This window comes from Etheostoma cragini, chromosome 5 (genome assembly GCF_013103735.1).
Source record: "Etheostoma cragini isolate CJK2018 chromosome 5, CSU_Ecrag_1.0, whole genome shotgun sequence".
NCBI classification, from domain to species: domain Eukaryota; kingdom Metazoa; phylum Chordata; class Actinopteri; order Perciformes; family Percidae; genus Etheostoma; species Etheostoma cragini.
In genome coordinates, this window is record NC_048411.1 from 19,808,117 (window position 1) to 19,828,839 (window position 20,723).

The following is a 20,723-nucleotide window of genomic DNA, read 5'->3' on the forward strand; positions in this document are numbered from 1 at the left end:
TATATAATTAGGTTATGCTTTTAACAATAAGTAGAGCCTTGTAAGCCATCAAATAGAGTAACTTTGTCCAAACTGGACTTAATTAGCCATATAAATGGAAATCAAATGGGCGTATTATGACATAAACTTTATAATGCTTGAATATTGGTGCTCACATTGAGATTTTTGTTTGTCCTAAAATGATTTGAATGAATTACTCAGCGTAAAGCAGCACGTTTCTACTGATTTGTTTCAAACTAAACATTTACATTTAATTTACCATTTTTGACAAAGACCTCTCCTCTCCTCCTCTCCTCCTCTCCTTTGAGACCTTCTCAATGCCTGGATGTCTCCCTGTGTGTTGAAGGAATCGTTCTCTTTTGCAGGTACACAAGGAACTTGGTGGATGAAGGTAACGGAAAGTTCAACCTCATGATACTGTGCTGGGGAGAAGGCCACGGCAGGTGAGATGCTTCTACATGCATGAGTATAATCAACATGGCAAAATTAACTTTAACATGGTCGTTGCTTATTGATTGAAAAATACGATTTCAGCACATTTAAACCTATTATACCAGTTGCTTAAACTCTATTGCAAATTTAAGGGATTTTCTCTGGCAATTATTGTCTCACGTTAATAGAGATAAGAGAGTCCAATGTTCTACAGACAGATGGAAAGGTTGTGTAAATAGACTTTATTTGATGATGTCTATTGCATGTAGCCCTTTGTCAGCAAATGTCTCTTAAACACCTCCAGTATACAAATGGAAAGATTTATTTAAATCAAGTTTGTTAATAATATCATTATAACATTAATAATATCAATGTCTTGATAATATTGATTACATATTATTTGACAAGCAGCTGGCACAAACATACAGTAAGAACTAAGGGTTACAAACATGACTATTCTAGCGGTAGGACAACCATATTCACAAGAACGGCTTCCAAATGTTATGTAATTGTTAAGGTTTATTACTAACTAGATTGTAATTGCATTACATTATATTATGCATGAATCGGGTATCTGCAAGTCTGGAGGAACAGTGAATTTAACACAAGAAGAAGAGTTCCAGTTTTGAAAACTCCTACCTTTTGACCAAATCCCAGGAATACAGGACAGATTTGGAATGTTGCTTTTGGTCCGAGGGTCATGAAGATGACATATTCTGACACTGTATGCCTGTTTGTTTCTTTACGATTTTCAGTAGCATCCACGACCACACAGACTCCCATTGTTTCATGAAGCTGCTGCAGGGTCAACTAAAGGAGACGCTGTTTGAGTGGCCGGACAATAAATCGCAAGGAGAAATGGTCCAGAAGTCACAAAGAATTCTCCAAGAAAACAAGGTTGCTTACATTAACGGTGAGAAATCAGACAAGCGTTTCTTTTCTTTTTTATTAGAGTTGGCCATTTGGTATTAGAAGATCTTGATACTATTTATGCTTGTTTGTGCGATGGGGGGCAAGGTGAGAAACCGGTTCTTTATATGGTGAAACATTAACATTATTATGCTGTGATTATAGCAATAGAACAACCATGTTCTCACGTGAGATATGTATCTAAATATGTATTATCTCTGGAACTCCGACTGGCTTTAGTCAGGAGTCTTTGCAACTGTGGAATATGTGTCACTTTTTACAGCTCAAAGTAATACCAAAGTTTTCAACCTCTGCAGTTATGTAAACCCAAACTGGTCTCACAAGAGTTAACTACCTGTTGTAACTTCACAGTGAATAGTATTCAGGTCCCAAATGTCTGCTGTCTGAGTATTTCCCCAAAGCCAGCAGAGCCCTGGTGTAATGTTTGATCTCAATTATTGGTTACAGCACTGCTAGGAATGGCCTGTGAGCCCCATTTCACAGCATTCAAGTTGCAAACACTGTCTAAATGATAGTTTTTCATGTGTGTTTGTGCCTATTCTAGACTCCATTGGCCTGCATCGTGTGGAAAATGGCAGCCACACAGAGTGTGCAGCCAGTTTGCACCTGTACAGCCCCCCTTTCCAGTCCTGCCAGACCTTTGACCAGCGGACGGGGCACAGGAACACCGTCAAAATGACCTTCTGGAGCAAAAAGGGCGAGAGGACTCCATTTGTAAGGGACTTGTTATGGCTTACATACATATGTATTACAATATGCAGTAACCAACAGAGTAGTTCTTGTTCTTTGGTCGCCCCAAACTTTGCAAAGTCAAATTCTGTAGTTGGAAACTTAAATTAAATTAAATGTGGGAAGTTAAAACCCAGAGATATGCGGTGGTATGGCAATATGCACGGTACAAAAAATAACTTTTGCATTGTATGCAAAACACTAACATCCTAATGTAATATCACCATAGATGTTAACAAAAACCGAACAGAGAAATAGAAAGACTCCTTTCTTCAAATCTCTCTTGTTGAAGATTGGAGAGTACAAAAACATACTATAGTGCCCGGAATTATTTTTTCCATATTAATATTATATATATATATATATATATATATATATATATATATATATATATATATATATTAATGCATAACTGCACACATATACATACATGTATAAATACACGTCTGTGAATGTAATCATTCTTACTTTAGATATTATTACATATTATCACCACGCATAGGATTACTACAAACAGTTAACACCCATACTTCCTCTCCCCCTGCTTAAGGTGCAGGAAATGCCAGGTTTTTATAGCATTTAGCTACTCTCATTAAGCACAGCCTATAAGAAATTATAGCAACACCCCTTAAGGTTTCAGGGATTTAATTGGCATTTTCCATTTCTGTACCATTTCATGTGCTTCCAGTTGCTGCTGCTCAACAAAAAAGTTGCTTTAGCAGGCAAGAAATGTTAGTTTTTTATGTTCAGGGAGAGTAAAAAGCAATTTTAGTCCATTTAACCTTTTAGATATAATGTTTCCTTTAAAATTGTAATCCAAAGACCGGAACATAATAATAATAAAAAAATTACACACACTGAAAGTAACACAAAGGTGTAAAAACAAGAGCACCTACAGTATAGGACTGGTTGGGCACCTGGGCAACAACAGTGGTCTTATCTGAAATCTATAAGTTGTATAAGCATACTTTGTCCATAACACTGTCCCATTAGTGCATTGGATTGCAACACCAGACGGAGGAGATAAGATATTAAAAGTGTGGAAGTACACAATGAACTTAAATTACTATATGCCCCTAGTTCTCAACAGTTGTTGTGGTCTGAGGTTATTTTTCTTGGATGAATGACCTGTTAGGTGCTGTATGCCATTGGAAAAAAATAATATGAATCTAAATTTGAAACCTGACATTGAACAATCCTGATTTAGCATTGGGAAAGACTTGCTTAAAGGACAAGATACTGTATATGTTTAATTCAGTGACTAATGGTCTGACCTCCACAGGCTAACTTCTTCTGTTTTCTACTCATTTCTTAGGAGACCACATTCTCACAAGAGAACAACTAATAGTCACCAAAGAAGACTCCGGATGAGGAAGGCGGTTGTTTTAAAATGACAATGTTGTGAAATTGATTCAAGAAAAACTGCCGGGGAAGCGAAATGTGGAACTATGACTAAGCAACCCATTTAAAAAATCAGCAGCGGGCCGGTTCAAAAGGACAACCCAGTAATTAGAATGGCTTTATCGCTGCCCAGTGTGAGCTTGGCAAATACTGATGAGCACAGGACGAATGCATGAATAGGCTTGGACATGGATTGAATCCGACTTTTGTTTGCTGGGCCTGAGGAGACCCTTTTCCAATAACAACATTCCTGTCCATCCACAACCTGTGTAACAACACTTTTGTAAAATTATGGCCCATAGTCAAAGAGCTGAGCTTTGGCATTTTTAAAAAGGGGGGGATAATATTGTAATAGTGTTTAAATTTCATATCTCAAGAAGTGGAAAATAGTAAAAGATGGAGGATTTTTATAGCTGTTTACTGTCGATTTAGACCACTCAAAATTGTCTTAACACCTGTTGAAAATTGTGATGATGTTTGTATAATCTAATTAACAAAAACTTTTGTTCTGTTTGCATTGGAAAAAGAAATGTAAAGCTTTAGAGTTGTGTTGTTTTTAAAAGTGCTATGGTTGTAATTTATTTGCAGGGAAGAGAGTGTTTGAATCAGCGAGCTTCCGTGTTACTCCTTAATGTATTCGTACTTAAGTTTTGACCAAGAAAGTCTTTTGTATTATTAGCAGACAAGATGTTCAGTTAAAACACATACCTTTTCTCAGGATTTTGGCATATTTTTAATTGTAGCTGTATTTATATAGTGTGTAGTTTTTACAGCATAGCATAGCACTGTCAAATGCATAAGTGATTTCTGTGATGCAATAAATGATAAATCTGGCCATAACAGTAGACTATTAAACACCATTACCCTTTCACAGAACTTCATTTTCTGTTGTCTTCATTTTTCATTTCATTTCATGAAAATTCATTTTCAAGTGTTTTTGTTAAAGATTATATGTGTCTCATACTGTACAGTAAGCAACAAGCACATCAAATCCAAACACCAAAACGACAACCGATATGCAATTTGTTATCTTTAGTACCTCTTACTGATATCAAGTTAATGCTGGGTACTTCTAAAGGTTAATTGACAGTCACATAAAAGTACATTGGAGCAGAGATATTGAACAGGAGGTCCATGACCCCTAGGGGGTCCTCAGAGTAATTGTAGGGGGGGGCTACCATATTATGTCTAAAACGTTTTTGACAGTTCCGTTTTCAAAAATTCAAATATATCTGAAATTATACAATAATATGAATACAACCTTGTAGGAAAGATAATTTGACCTATTTGTGGAAAACAAACCTTTAATTACATTGTAGATAAGCTTGCTGTAGTAAACAATATGGCAGCATTACAGAAGGCTTATAGCCTTCCACATATATGTTTAACATTAAAACATGATGTATAAATGATCAACAGTTTATCCATTCATTTTCATCTACCCGGCCTAGTTTAACATGCAACTCAATTTTATACAATATGTGTACAGTGGTATTGGTGCCCTACTCCATCTCTCTTCCAGCTAAGTGGTCCTTGGCCTAAAAACGTTAAAGAGTTATTGGAGTTATTGTGGAAATTGTTTAACAGATAAGCTCTGCATGGCAACAGCCTTGCAAGCAAACTAACGTGTGAGATCAGATCTCCGTGCATCGTTTGCAGCAATATAAAATAATAAAATAATAAAAAAATGAAGTCTGCAGTGACCGCAAGACAATGAAATTGAGTCAGCCCAGCTATAGGTTGACAACAAACTGAATTGCAGATGCATGTATTTGTGTTGCACCTGAACTATAAATTCTGTAAAACCCTGGATTTCACTGCCTGTATTTGTGTCCCTTCTTAGTGAGTTTCAGAACATCCAAACTCTCGTCCACTCGTACCACGAATGAGCAGTTTGGTCAAATAACAAACATACGTCATCAGTCAAATTTCATCACATTTTGCCTTTGCTGGAAGCACAGAGTGTGTAGGGGGAGGTAAGTTTGATAAATAAATATCCTCAGGTTTTCTGTGTACCGGCCAGAAAACAGCCAGTGTTACGTAACAATGAAGCAACAGCCTTGAATGTCCGGGAATGGCAGCTGTTTTGTAAGAGGACGTGATGATTGCCATGTGCCAAACTGGATGGAAACTGATCCCTATCTTAATCTGATGATAAATTCTGATACGTGGCTCGTCAATTTAGTGATACTGGTGGATCCTATCGGAAAATTAAATCTTCAATAAAACAAGAACAATCCAGTGTCAGCTGGGTGTGGACTCATCGACATGAATAACAGACGGGGGTGTTGAGCTTTTTGTGTTGCGACAAGGCCAGTTTTCACAGATTGTGAACACAACAGCAGAGCACCTGCCCTCTTTCGTCTGGAAGTGCATGCATACTCCTAAGATATGAAAGGATTAAAAACATCTGCAGGATCCAACAGTAATTACTTTTTTAAGGAATGTTGAATATTAGTCATGCAGCAGATTTTGAAGTTTGACACTGTGATGACATGTAGTGACTCTGCACAATTTTAAACTTAAGACTCATTTAAGGGCATAATTTGATCGATTGTGGTTGATAGCCTTATATTTTGCTGCAGTTAATTAATTATTCATTTGTGGTTGTCAACTGACACATTTGTACAACATGGCTATTGTCACGTTTCCTTTGGTTGTAATCAAAGTTACTGTAGCTTCAGATCACTCACTTTGTTTACATTTGCAAACCTGCCCTCTTTTTCTGACTTTTATTTAGTTGATCACTTGATTTTGTTTGTCAGTGTTTCAACTGACATGAACAAATACAATTTTCATGTGTGAGTGACCTATTCCTTTTAATTATTTGACCAATGCCAATGCAGTTCAATGCACTTATCATTTGGCGTCATTGGAGTTCACAAAGTGAGCTGATGCAGTCGAGACATACTGCTAATATAATAATATATGTTCCATCATCCGAGTTGCATTTTTATGTTACTTTTCATGTGGTGTTTCCTTTATATGTATTTTATCTAGCTGTTGTTCATACTGACCTCGAAAGCACCTACTGTAAGAACAACAACAAAAATGCAATTTTCTCAGTGTAGATGTTGACCTTGGATGATATCTCTCGCTGGCACAGATAAAAAAAAAAAAAAAGGTTAGTCAGGAAGGCTAGCTTTAATGGTCTACTGATTTTTTCTTACTGAAATATTTGGAAGTGTGTCAGTTTTCACGTTGGGTTTCTTTTGTTGTGTTAGCTTTGTCACACCATCTCCACTTAGCTCGTTTTCTCTTTGTCCTCTTTTCCTCACACACTGTTCTCTGTTAGCACTGCTACAGTAGTTTCCATATCAGTAGAGCATATGGATATGGTAAAAATAATAAAACATGACAGCAATTTGACGTGACATGTTTTTCTAACCTCTTACTTAGTTCTGGCGGTGCTGAGATTGAAGGTGCAAAGTAGAGCCTGGGATTGTTTCCTGTGATGATAACCATAACCCAGTGTTGTAGAATCTCCAAGGAAACCCTTAGACGCGGCAGAGCTTTGATTGTTATTCACTAAGTGGCCTCAGTACATTGATAGTAAAACACTCATTCATCCAGCAACTAGTACACATGCTGTACTATCAACGTTGTGTAGCATGACAGTCTATTGTTTTACTACATGAGTGATAAGGCCCTTCCTCTTCCACTTCAGGGCCTTTCAGATTTTTCTTTCTATTAAACTACTTTAACATTTCAATTCTGAGTGGTTAAAATTTTTCAAATCCTTACATTTATGGCCTTTTTCAAAATGGTGAATAAATCCAACTTTAGGGTTAAAGTGTCAGAATTCTCATAAGACCGAGTTAAATTAACTGACCATTTATATTAGTCATTTCAAATTAAAAGGAGGAACTTAATGCCATAGAGCATAAAGGGACCGGTATATCCATCAAACGTTTTACAGGGAACCAATGAGACGCTAAGCAAATACAAGGTTGCCGCTCAAAGAAACATTTTGATCTAGGCTATTTATTGTTTATTTTTTTGATGAAATAACAAGACTGTAGCACTTGGAGCATTTTCAAGGACTGGACTAACGGGTCCACAGAGCGGCATCGGTCCGGGAACCAGGGGTTGAGAATCGCCGCTTTACGGAATGACAGACTAGGAACACCACATCAAAGGTTTGCAAGCCAGGAAACAACTTCAGCTTCCTGTTTCCATAAACAAGCCTGGGTCTGCCACAACTCATAATTTCTGTTTTGACAGCTTTCCTTTCATTCTCTATCTTTCTTTGTTCCTAATATGATTAACTTTTACTGGGAAATGCTAACATATGGTGTAACAGTAACACAAAACATTAAAACAAACTGTAATAGCAATGTCTTTTATACTAACTAACCGTAGTTAGTTATAACAGAACAAGCAAGGACGTGGAAGCAAAATCCCTTCATTTGTAAGAGGATAAAAACGCTATCTTATTCTCTAAGAAGTAACATAGTGAAACGTTTGGTGAAGTACATACAAAAAGGGCACTCTGACTTGCTGAACAAGTGCCTGACCTAATTTAACAAGAGTGATTTAAACGGATTTCACTTTTGGGAAACTGCTACAACATTGAGTCTACCTAGCAACAACAGTGACCTACTTGCTATGGCAACTGTGCATTAACTGAGAAATTGTTTCTTATTGTGCCCTCAACCATCACAGAAGGCTGCCACATATTGTCATTGGCCAACATCCCAGCTGATGTACACTCAAGTGTGCATTCATCCGAGAAACTGGTGCTTCTTGTTCTATTCTTTGTTCTATTCTTTGTTCTTTTAGTTTCCCATTGTGACTTGCAGTTTTAAAACAAATAAACAAAAAATGAAGAGTGTGACAAATGATAGCCTTTCTATCTAAAAATCTCAGTCTTAAAAATATACGAACATTTATTTTCACAATATACGCACACTTTTTACTCAAGTTCCTTGAGTAAAAAGTACCACAAAAAACAACCGTTACAATAATAAAAGATTAGGGAACACTGAGAAGATGTTAAAATGAAATACTTGATGCACTCCTAGTCACTTTTGAAGAGAGCTGTACTGCTGGCTTTTACTGCTGTTTGGTGCTCACTTGTAATGGAAAACACGCATACTCCAAAAGAACACTATGTCCTGCTATAACCCACAAAAGTCATGTTTTGGACCCATTTCTTTGTCTCTCAAGACACAGGTCCAAAAGACACCGTAAACAGCTAAATTTAGTACACGGATTTTGGTCCTGCTATGAGAGCTTATGTACGTGCTCCACCAAAAAGGTTGCTGCATATAGAAAGCCAGCAGACGCAGGTCCAAAAGATTTCCTGGCACGACAGGGTGCATGGCAAAAACAGCACGGGTAATAGGAAAGTTCTAGCAACACACAGGAATGAGAAAAAATACTTTCAGTAAGCAGTCTTCCAGGGTTCGTGTCACAACACATTGATTGTATTAATGAACATTTACTTGACTTTTAGTTGTTAGTTTTGCATGGGTTAATGGCATAAAAAGGGCATATCACTTTCAATTTCAAAACCTTTCAGAATGTGAAATTCACAGGTAAATTACGACAATATACTAGTTTCATAATGCACTTTGATGATGCATTTCTAACATTTTCAACTTTGGAGTGGCAGTAGACAGCTTTTTTTAATTTAGAAGCTCAGAAACCCATTTTGAAATTGCTAAGATGTTTATTTAAAAATAGAGAATTTATGGAAGCGCAGAATATCCTAACATGAATAACGAATGAAACAATCCGCATTATCCTTAAAAAAAGAAAAGAAAGAAATATTGTGTAAAACAGGCATAACAAGAATCACAGGATCAAATTGGGAGGAACTTGATTTGCTGATTTGAAAAAGGGACTTGATTGAGATGGGGTTAGCTTGGAAACACAAATATCTACTATCACAATTTAATGAATTAAAATGTTTTACTGTACATATCCCTGAGTGCAAAATGCATCAGCCAAAATATGTAAAGACAAAAATATACATAGCATTTTTTCCCCCCCCACACATTTGTCTCAATCCATAACTAAAATTTGGTAGGACATTCAACTCTGTGATTCAGCTTCAATGCAACAAGATGATTATACCTGCACTCTGTCTTATATGAAATATGTAAGATCGAAGATGAAAAAATTATTTCTTCTTCCAAAGATTTAAAAATCAACCTATACTTAAAATAATGTATACAATCTATATACATACTTAACAACTAACAGAAATAACTTTAAAAGACAAGGCACTGAAATCAGACACCGAGAGACGGAGCGTTTTATATTTCTCGAGTCAGAGGGTCGGAAGGATTCTCCGTCTTGACTGCCCTGCCAGAGCACCCAGAGACCTGATCTGAGACTCCCTTTAAGGAACGGCTTTTCCCTCGGACCCTTCTGACCCTGACCGACCAACTGTTACTAACCTTCTCATTCTCCTGTTCCCTGACCTTACTGATCCCACAGACTCTGCACTGTCACTGATAATGTCACTACCACTCGATCTCGACGACAATCCACCGTTAGACCTGTTGCTATGGGAAGAATGGCTGTGAGAATAGCTGTTGTTGAAGCTGTATCCATGGGAACTGTTGCTTTGGTGAGAGTTGCTGTTGCTCTTGGGGTGCCTTGGCTGAGTCTGAAAGGTTTGACTAAGGGAAACCCTATCAAAGGGTTTTTGGTTACGTAAACTGTGCTCAGAACCTGAGACATGCTGGGTATCAGGCTTTGAATGTGTGTCTGGTTCTCCACCGACACCAGGGTCTCCTGCAGGTCCGGAAGCCTGAATGGCCACATCTAGTGGCCTGTCTTCACGCAAAAACTCCCTGACAGAAGATGGAAATCTGGGAGTGGTGGTGTCAGTCGGTCCACCAGAGGGAGCAGGCAGGACATGGCCTACCTGAACACAGAAACTGGAGGTTAGAGGACATTAGGGGAACAGACACATTATTTAATGAACCTCTTCAGAAATGGGATCCAGCCTATGAATTTAATGCTACTACTAAAGACAGAGAAACACTTAGGAACTCCAGTATAACAAATCAACAGAGGACACGATGATATAGGCAATCCTCAAAACTTAGATTAATAACCAAGGTTATTAATTGGCTCAGTTGGTGGAGAGGGCGCACATGTATGGAGTTTTGCTCCTTGATGCAGCGACCGCGGGTACGACTCCAACCTGCGGCCCTTTGCTGCATGTCATTCCCTCTCTCTCCCCTTTCATGTCTTTATCTATCTATCTATCCTGTGGAAAATTAAGGCCTAAAATGCCCCCAAAACTAATCTTTAAAAAAATTAAAATAACCAAGGTTATTTGTTACTTGTTCTTGTTTCCCAAACATTGCATTGCATACCCTTACCAAAGATGAAGCGCCAGTCTTCGCCTGAACATCCCGATACTCTCCTCCAGCCGGTGACGCACCATCTAAGTGGGGTCCTACTGTAGAGGAGAGCAGAGGTCTTCCCGGAGGGTGGAAGTCCGACTTCTCAATTCCAGCCATTGAAGCTAATTGACCGAGGCTACAAATAAAAAAATCAATCAAAATTAAAGTTACGGGCACTTTTCATTCAATACTGAAGTAAATGTAAAAATTAAAATGCTACTTTACATACAGGTTGCCTGTTGATTAATTACTTCAAGATGTAATCAGATGTTTATTATTAGTAGTAGATGCACTGGTAAAAGCAGTGAATTGGATCAATAGCAACAAGCTTTTTTGCACATATAGCTGGCTCATGCTTTGATCTTCCAGTCACATAAAGGAATATTTTTTACCAGCAAAAGGATTTTAAATAATTCTGTTATGTGGACCCCCTCCTTTAATATGTTTTAAAAAGTAGTCACAACAAGGTAACAATGGAGAATGAGTGCTGCAGAGTAAAGGGCTGTAAAGTATACTGGTTTGATTCTGTTAACTGGGTAAAAAAAAGATAAAATGTTGGGTGTCGGTTGTTTTTTTACAAGGTATTTATGACCAACAAAAAAGGCTCAAATAAACAAGGAGAAACTGGTGATTTTGTCACAGAGAAACTCCTCCTGTCAGAGAGAGACTTATTTGAACAGGGCTGAGTAACTGGTTTCTAAATAGAGGTATTCAATAGGACCAGTACAAATAGACTGGTGATAGTGAAAGCCAACTCAGAACGAAACTCAAATCTAACATCACATCTACGGTAAATAGTCAGTTTACAAAAAGTAGCCCAGCCTTTTGCCATCTTACCCTCAGTCACATGAGAAGATGTCATTTTCATCTTTATGAAAACACAAAAAGTCTTTAAATACTTGACAGTTCCACGTTGACTTCTGATTATTATGCATTTCCAGTATAATAGACTTTAACTACACAACTTGAAGTGGTTTTTCATTCAAAGCAAATTTCATGATGTACCAAAATAGGGTATTTTTTTCCCTCCATCATTCAGTGATTATTTTAGAATAGATATGACAAAATACATCTATTATTGCATTATCAAAAAAATGAACTATGATAAATGATTAAGTTGATTAATGAAGTAATTGATCAACAAATAATACGGCCGCATGAAGAGACGTTTGTCTCGAAACAAAGCCTTGATAGATTGTGTTATGGGCTTATTGCTGTTAGCCAACTTAGTTAGAAAACTAGCAGACAAGGAGCAACACGAGTATCCCAGTGGATTTATGTTGGGGATGGGCCATTGGACAGGACTCACGCCATTGGTGTGGGAGATCTGGGTTCAGTTCCCACTGCGGTACATTAACCAATGTGTCCCTGAGCAAGACACTTAACCCCTAGTTGCTCCAGAAGCGTTTAACTTCTGACATATGCAAATTTAAGTCGCTTAGGATAAAAGTTTCCGCTAAATGACATGTAATGTACCGTAATGTCCACTAATGTGCAGATGATGTTTAACTAGCACGTATACGTGCAGTTTAGTGTCCCAAATTCCCTGTAACGTAACCCCATTTATACAGGTCCTATCCCCTAACCAATCGGCTAACCTAACCTTAACCACTCAAGGTCAAATGTCTAACCCCAACCCAAATGTTGGGTCTTGGCATGGCCATAGTGGGATTTGGGACACTAAACTCTACGCAAACCTAACTATCATCTATTGCTAACTTTAGCTTTGTCTCATTTTGTGCTGTGCAGGTAGCGCACACTTAACTTGTCTGAGCTTATTTGTTTTATACAACTGCCCATGGTCTTCTGATGAGAGTTTAGGGTGACCTGTTGGGAGTCAACAACACAATCTTTGTGATACTTTGTAAAAACTAAATATCAAACATTCGCTACTTCTTTAATGTAAAAAAATGTATATATTTGTATTTAATGTTTAATAATTACAGGGCCGTCAGCAGTTTTCTAATGTTGGTTGACAAAATAAGCAATTTTAAGGTATCACTTTGGCTTCTAGTACCTGATAAACATTTAAATGAAAAAAATAATAAACAGATTGTTTGATAATAACAATTGTTATTGTGGTCCTAAAAGAACTGCATTCAAAACAAAATAGAAGAGAAAGGAACAAATGACAAGTGCAATAGTTATTCAATAGTTAAATCAAATTGGGGGGTATACGGGGATTCTCTCAGAATGAAACCAGTTTGAACCAGGGTGTCACAAGTTGGGAAAAGCCAATATGACCAAACGATAAACAAACTGAATGCCCAGAGATGCATAATGAAACTGAACATTGTGTAGTTAAATAAACACATTCTTTAAAATCCCTACACCCAGAACTAAATTGGCACCGTCAAAGTAAAAACAGAAATGCTGGACTGGCCAGGTTTTAGAATCCTTACCCAGCATCCTTAAGGAGATCCAGGAAAGCATGGAACTTGGTAAATGAGCTCTCGATGCTCTCAAGGACAACGTCGTCCTCAAGAGCACTGAGAGCAGGTGGTGCTGATGTAGAGCCTGTGGCCGCCAGCGCCTCTGACAGGGAGAGGTTGGTGTCACGCAGACGGGCATTCTCCAGCTCATACTGAATAGAAACAAGATAAAGGCAGACTAAAAGGACAAGCCAATCTCTTGTTTGTTCATTTACAAAACCATGTATTACAGCGTACAGCACACACACACAAATACATACTACTACTTTCTTACTTTTAAAGAAAGTGCCTTGCAGTGTACGGTGGTAAAATATGTCGACAGTTTACAAAACTGTGCGAGTCGATTGACTTCAAAAAAATCGGCAGTTTACTCGAACCAAATTTCAAAACAGCTGTTGATGTTGGTCTTCTTAAGTCTGTTGGCTTTTTAGGTTTTTCTCCTGGAACACGTCGAACACATTCTGCACTCACTGCGGCGTCTTTTGTCTTGTCTGTTTACATAGCTGTGCTCATCATCATATGTACATTGTTTGTACTGGTGTTATTGTTGAATACAAATTTCTAAAATTGTATGATGTTTTTGTTGAGTTATTATTCCACAATACTTTTTCCGAACCTTTTCAAATCCCCCAATAAATCCCATATATAAAACCCACATTACAAAAAAGACTAAACTAATTTAAAACTAAAACTAAGCATTTTCAAAAAAGAAACTAGCAAACCCGCGTACAAAACGAATTAAAACTAATCTGAATTTGAAAACAACAAGTCAAAACAAAATAAGAAACTGATAAAAAATGCAAATATATAATAACCCTAGTTTGGTACTGCCAATTTGTTTTGTTATGGTCAAAAACAATCTAGGCACACATTTGTGATATCAAGTCTAAGCAAAGAAACCGTGATTAGTATTTTTCCACGAATCGTGCAGGGATATTTGAGGGACATGACAAAATTGGGGATAACGAATATTTTATTAAGAAAATGTGTGTGTGTGTGTGTGTGTTTGCTACAAAAGAACTGTGTGCAGTCAATTGAGGAAGTGGTCAGAAGAACCGTGTGACCTCTTGATATATAGTTTAGGCCTTAAATGGCATACAAGTGAATTGTTTTAAGGTTACGAAAACAAGAATCAAACAGAGGCATCTGCCTGGAGATAAGACGACATTGCCCTGATGACTGCAAACTGATGATGGAAACTGATGACTGCAGCACAAAAAAATGTATGCTGTTTGAGGGGAAACTGAATAAAAATAAATTACACACAAAATCTTTTGAGATTACCATTACCTCCATGAGCCTCGACTCAGCTTTCAGTCTGGCTCTGCGCTCCTCTGCCAGCCTCAGACGACACTCTTTTAGCTCCATCTGCAGGGCATGCATCAGGACACACACACAAATACACCGCCTGCTCAAAGTTCTTCAAAGTAAACTGATAAACTCCCAAAGCTATCCTGTTGTCCTGTCTACAAAACTTAAAAAGTTCCAGAAAATCTTAAATTGGTAGGCAGCCTTCTGTGACATACCTGCATATATTCAAACTTCCGTCCAGTGATCCTGTCCTGGAGACTAAGAGAAGATGGTCTCTCGTCCACTTCCACTTCTTCCTCATCCTCCTCTCCCTCCGAATCTGACTCCACAGTAACCTTTACAGTGGCTGCACCCTAGTGAAAACCGTGTATTTCAACAAATGATGATACAATGAAAATACTGTTTGATTACACCTGGCAGGGTTCTGATCTCTTTGCAAATGTCCGTCATTTGTACAGTAATACACTTTACATAAAAAAAGGAAACTTACCTGGAAACTTTGATCTATCACACAAACTCCAGGAGGCATACCTCTGCAACAAAGGGATCCAACATAATTATAGTCTTTGATTCACTGAGCGCAATACCTGGTGAATGTTTTGTTAAAAAAATTTTAAAAAATACAGTATGTTCTCTTCTGGTTGGTTGAGAAGACATGTTCCATAAATGCAGCCAAAACCTGTTCTATCAATGTGGCAATAAAAAAAAAATACACATAATACAAGTGAATACAGTGTTTTACTTTGAACTAAAAGTAAATTGTTTTGTCAACATGTCCTCACCTCTGGCGTCCAGCTCGTGCAGCAGCACGCCAAGGCACACAACCGGAGTGGGAATAGAGCTTCTGTGTCGGAGCAATTCCTGAAGGAGAAGTTCCTTTACGAGGGGCTGCACCAGAAAGAGAGCTATGTAAAGAACTGGAAATTCACAAATGGAAGAATTAAAGCCACACAGAGTGGATGGCTATTGACCTGTTTCAGAACACACAGACGGGTTCTAAGGACGTGATATAATATGTTGATCCATGAGGTACTTTACATCTGGAAAAAGCAGGTTCTAAACATCACAAGCAAAATAAATTAAGGCTGACGATTCCAGCTGAAATTTATTTTAGTTAGCGTACCAGTTACGAGACATCCTGGCACTTGTCATCTTTTGCTTTTGATATTTACTACAGGGTATCAAACCCAAAGTATCTGAGAGTGTTGGCTTTGGTGTCAGGCAAGGACCTACAAAATGTTGTCATGTAAATAATTCTATTGAAGACATCTAAACCATATCAAACTGGAGTAACAAAGGGAGAAGAGGTAAGTTCTTACCATGTCTCCAGATGACTTAAAAGCCAAAAGGTGAGAAGTCAGAAAAAGACAATACTGGTATGAGACAATAGACGCTTTATAAAACAGAACCAAAGAAATCCAACACTTAAGGCTGTTCTTGCTTTTGCACAGCTTGACAGCTTATGTCACTTACAGCAACAAAACTAAATCTATTTATGAGCCTGATGAAGTGCTGGAGTAAAACCTTTCCGAATGTTATTAAAATAAAAAAGATCAAATATGATTGTCCGGGCTGTGGCCACCACCACAAATATCTGTAGTATGTTTTGTCTGACTAGGGATACAATGACCTCAACGATTTGAAATCACAGACAGGTGCCTATAATTAATGTAGCATTGTGAGAAACAAGAAAAATGTATAGATATACCTATCCTACATGAGGTTTTCCCTCTGGCTGTACTGGGTAGTGCTCGCCTCTTTGGACCAGAAGTTCTCTTTGGCTCTGAGGCTGCAGGCTTGATCCAGCAGTACTACAGTCCAACATTAGGAAGACACAAGCCATGGGCACAGCTTTGTAACAAATATGCAGCAAGCGTGCAAATACACTTTCATCATTCATTTAGACTTTGAATGAAGAAATTAGCTCAGGACACTCACCTCCGGTGACTGTCCATGAGCATTCATCAGAACTTTCTCTAGTATAGTTTTAATTAGGACCTTGTCTGTAAAAGAATAAAATAAAAAAAAGAACATTCACCTTAAAAAAATGTTTTTCAAGAGATTTATATATTTGTTTTTTAGATATGTTTCAAACAATTATAGTACTCAATTAAGTACAGTACTAGAGAGCAATTATGGGATTTTCCAGTATGAAAACACAACACACTCAAAAACTGGTTAGGATTAGTACAATGCAAATACAGCTACAAAAATCTAACAGTGCACTAGCTGCGCTTAGAGGCTTCAATGTTTATTACACCAACAATACAAAAGTTATATGTGGAACAAACATACCAATAATTCCAAATCATATTGACCAAAGTTCTATACGGTGTGAAAAAAATGTTATGACTTTGGCTGCAGTATCTTCTTACCAATTAAAGGGTTACTACGAATATCCAGTACACAAAGAGCAGAATTTGTTTTCAGGGCTTCTAGCAAACGACGAGCTCCTTCGTTGGACAGACCACACCTCTGAAGGTCAATAGCTGTTCAACAAGTCACAGAACAGAAATAGAAAGCCTGAGCAAAATTCCTACGCAAAGGAAAAAAACAGCTATAAACAAACTTCTCTTTGTCTCATTGAATTTCACTCAAACCCAAACACCTACTAACCTTTGACCCAAAGGTCCTCTGCTAGTTCATGCGCAAGAGCAGCAGCACCCCGGTCCCCAATCAAAGTGTTACAGTTCAGGGTGATACGACGGAGACCTCCCATTCCCTCAAACTGTGGCTGTCGATACCTCAGAGACTCTGCCCATGCCGTGCCATGCCTCTGCATTCCCTGATGCTGAGGAAAAAACGCACTCTTATACAAATATGTTGTTTTTTTATAATAGAGGAGATTTTTTTAGATAAGGTCTGGGTTTTTAATTCATGACAAATCACACAAATTGGGACAAAATAGTATGCCAAGTCTTAAGTATGTCATATTGCACCTTGATGATGTTGGCCATATGCTCTGCCCCTCTCCAGGTGAGATTGCATCCTGTGAAATCTACCACCCTGATGCTAGCAGAATACTTCACACTTTGGCAAATGACTGAAACACGTGAAAATAAAAATCACAAAGAGAACATGCTCACACACACTAAAATTCTGAGAAGGCTTTCTGGACAATAAAAGGAAAAAAATACTGTAAAGATACATACCCTCTAAGCCCTCGTCAGAAATTGGACAGTTAGCCAGAGATAGGTTTTCCAAGGAAACACTTTTTGAAAAACCCTAGAATTAAACAAAACATATATTAGTCTTTTTTTTTTTTTAAACAAATTCCACTCTTAAACGGAGCATGTTTGACATATGTCCCAAACATTGCCATATTCACTACAGTTTATCATTAGTTAATTCTCAACACTTACAGCTAAGAAATCGCCCCCACTGTGTAAAGAAAAAAAGTGATGCTAATGAGCTTAAGATTCTATGCCAGTCTCTCTGAATAGGTAACAAAACAGCAATAGAATGGTTTAAACATGACTAAGTTTAGACTGCAAAACATATTCTTAGGCAATTGTTTACTTTTGTCAGGGTGATGAGGTCCCTCTTTCTCAGTGGAAGTCCATTAAGCTGCAGAGTCTTGAGGTTGGGAGAGATAGTCACACACTCTCTCAGGGCCTTGCACAGCTTAAATGTCATGTCCTTAGAGCGAATGGCTGGGATCCTCTTCCTGAAGCTAGACTTATAGTACCTTCTATCTGAAATTGGTGGCCATGTGATTAATGTTTAAATCCAAAATTAGTAAGTCATTTAAGTTTTAAATGTAACCTGTCCTGTACATGTTCAATAACATTAGGCATTACATAATAAGTAACAAGTAATCAAGAGGGTATACATTTATTTATTTATTTTAAACCTTCTTTCCACTATTTATTGATGCACCCGGTTTAAATTCTGCCTTACCTGCGTCTCCGGAAGCAAGACTTGCTTGGTATGCGCTACTTATTGCAATGTGGTGCAGGTGTTTGTTAATGCAGATAGAGTTGAGTATGGGTGGCCAGTCGGTGAGTTTGACCCTGTCTCCATTAAAGTCCAGCATCCCTTTGTCAAGGTTCATCTTAACAGCGAGGAGAGGAACTGATTCTTGTCTTGCACAGGCAAAGTCATAGTATGCCATAAAGTCCCGGGCACCCTGCCGCCGAATGTGAGCACTGTCTTGAACCATCTTTGACCTAGGAAATAAAGTTTGTTTGAAGTCATTAGGCAAACTTTTCACTAGTCAGAATTATTCAAGATTATTAATACCATGAGATTAAAAACTGCTGTGGTGCTGGTGGGAGAACTGTATTAAAACGTGACTAGACATTTCTTCCAAAGTGTTTCTAGTCACATTAGTACATTTTTTAATATCTGTTACCAAAATTAGTTGTTAGGGAGAATCTTAGGAGCAGCACAACTCCTTTCGCATATGTGGAGAACGTTTGGGAAACCTTGATTATTTACACAGAAGCATTTAATGGAATCTCAATTGAGGAGAAAATGTAGGCAGACAGTACAGTTTAACCACGTTGTGTTATCATCTCGTGCTGTCCCAACTCTCTCTGAAGTTCCTGTCTTCCTGAAGGTGTATTTAAACTCATGCTGGTGGCATTAAGTTTCGCTGAACCTTCATTGTGAACAAAGATTTTGCAGCCGCCATAAACTCAAAAGCTTAACCCAAAAACCTCAACACAAATAGAATGAGTCAACGTAAGAGTACATATTTTGATAGCTTTCATACCACAAAACGACGGCCAGTAGTGAACAGCTAGTTCTGTCTAGAAAACTCTTCTCTAGTCACTATTTGGTCAACTTTCATCTAGCTGAGATAACGGGGTCACAGATTTCAGGGTAACGCCTGAAAGTTAACGTTAAACCTTACAGTAACTTAAACTTGGTTGGCAAGCATTAACTAGAAACTCAATTGAAATGTGCAGTGCAGCGTATTAGCTAGCTAGCAGTCAGTGGTTGTTGCAGCGGCGTTTGCAAGCTAAGCTCCTAGCAACCGCTGGTAATGAAGGAGACTCTAAAGTTAGTGCCGTTAACGAGCCGCGGAGGTCGTTTTTAGCCGTGGCTACTTTCATGCATTGTTAAATAACATTTAATCAAACTAAAACAAAATATTATACCTTTCACATGAAGGTTCTACTGTCGTGGAACGGTTCTCTCAGTTGTCCTTGACCACTGCCTAACGTTACTTCTGTTATTGATGCTAAAGATGTAGCCAGCGTACGGTGTACAAGCGCTCAAAAGTGGCGCTGTTGTGCCAGCAAAGCCTCGCCCACCTCTCTTCCTTGTTGTGCTCTATGTGAGTCCATCCACGGCACTGCTGCCACCTATCGGAGCTGAGATGCCAAAAACGGGACACAAGGGAACAAGGGAAGGCTGCGTTTATGTTCATGCTGTGTTTAAAACGTACATAAATGTATTTACAGATGACAAGTAAGTGTACATGCTAAATCCATCGTTAAGTCTTTCAACAGTAGCCTACAAGCATCAGTCATAATTAACTTGATGGAGATTGTTTCTTAAAAAATAAATCTACAATCCGGATTATTGGGGACAGCCGACTTTAGATAAATAAGATCATAATTCTTTTATTGGCCAAATGTACAATGTAGCCTAAAAGGAAATTGACTTGGTGGCACAGTGCAATAAAACAAGAAAATAAAAGTTAAGTTACGTGTTTAAAGAATGTTGAATAGAAGAATTATACAAAGTTGAGAATGATAAGAAAAGACGCATAAAAACACCTGTCCACCCCATACAATCAGTAAGAGTCCAACTACTGACATGGCCAAGACCAAAGAGCTGTCCAAAGACACTAGAGACAACATTGTACACCTCCACAAGGCTGGAAAGGGCTACGGGGAAATTGCCAAGCAGCTTGGTGAAAAAAAGGTCCACTGTTGGAGCAATCATTAGAAAATGGAAGAAGCTAAACATGACTGTCAATCTCCCTCGGACTGGGGCTCCATGCAACATCTCCCCGCGTGGGGTTTCAATGATCCTAAGAAAGGTGAGAAATCAGGCCAGAACTACACGGGAGGAGCTGGTCAATGACCTGAAAAGAGCTGGGACCAACGTTTCTAAGGTAACTGTTGGTACACTAAGACGTCATGGTTGGAAATCATGCATGGCACGG

The 20,723-nt window shown here is 38.2% G+C and overlaps 2 protein-coding genes across 4 annotated transcripts in view; one reads left to right on the forward strand and one right to left on the reverse strand.

The window, feature by feature from the left end:
• Positions 1-4,368, forward strand: part of cdo1 (cysteine dioxygenase, type I) — a 5,348-nt gene extending 980 nt beyond the window's left edge. For both annotated transcript variants that reach the window (XM_034871777.1, XM_034871776.1), the window contains 4 exons: positions 366-443; positions 1,188-1,345; positions 1,907-2,076; positions 3,407-4,368. In XM_034871777.1, coding sequence (XP_034727668.1) covers positions 366-443; positions 1,188-1,345; positions 1,907-2,076; positions 3,407-3,436 — 436 coding nt within the window. In that variant the 3' untranslated portion in view covers positions 3,437-4,368. The remainder of the gene's footprint in view (positions 1-365; positions 444-1,187; positions 1,346-1,906; positions 2,077-3,406) is intronic.
• A 4,526-nt stretch (positions 4,369-8,894) lies between these two features.
• On the reverse strand, positions 8,895-19,905 carry cep78 (centrosomal protein 78). 2 transcript variants are annotated; one of them, XM_034872805.1, is made up of 16 exons: positions 19,708-19,905; positions 18,503-18,771; positions 18,122-18,297; positions 17,755-17,827; positions 17,542-17,645; positions 17,219-17,393; positions 16,978-17,091; positions 16,541-16,605; positions 16,311-16,413; positions 15,385-15,490; positions 15,093-15,135; positions 14,818-14,955; positions 14,582-14,659; positions 13,262-13,443; positions 10,836-10,995; positions 8,895-10,372 (listed from the first exon to the last, which is right to left on the reverse strand). In XM_034872805.1, the coding sequence occupies exons 2-16, from the start codon at positions 18,762-18,764 to the stop codon at positions 9,842-9,844; spliced, it is 2,310 nt and encodes a 769-aa protein (XP_034728696.1). In that variant the 5' UTR covers positions 18,765-18,771; positions 19,708-19,905; the 3' UTR covers positions 8,895-9,841. The 2 variants fall into 2 exon arrangements, with proteins under 2 accessions (XP_034728696.1, XP_034728697.1); XM_034872806.1 differs by lacking the exon at positions 19,708-19,905 and having other exon boundaries at positions 18,122-18,178; positions 18,503-18,749.
• Positions 19,906-20,723: the final 818 nt, after the last annotated feature.

What these genes read in the sequence shown, in the direction of transcription:
- cep78 (XM_034872805.1), bottom strand. Translation starts at nt 18,764, where the DNA reads ATGGTTCAAGACAGTGCTCACATTCGGCGGCAGGGTGCCCGGGACTTT. An exon ending in TCGTAGTAACCCTTTAATTG is followed by an intron (nt 16,606 to 16,977) that starts GTAAGAAGATAC and finishes ATTCTTTTACAG; the next exon opens with ACAAGGTCCTAATTAAAACT. An exon ending in GGAAGTTTGAATATATGCAG is followed by an intron (nt 14,660 to 14,817) that starts GTATGTCACAGA and finishes CATGCCCTGCAG; the next exon opens with ATGGAGCTAAAAGAGTGTCG.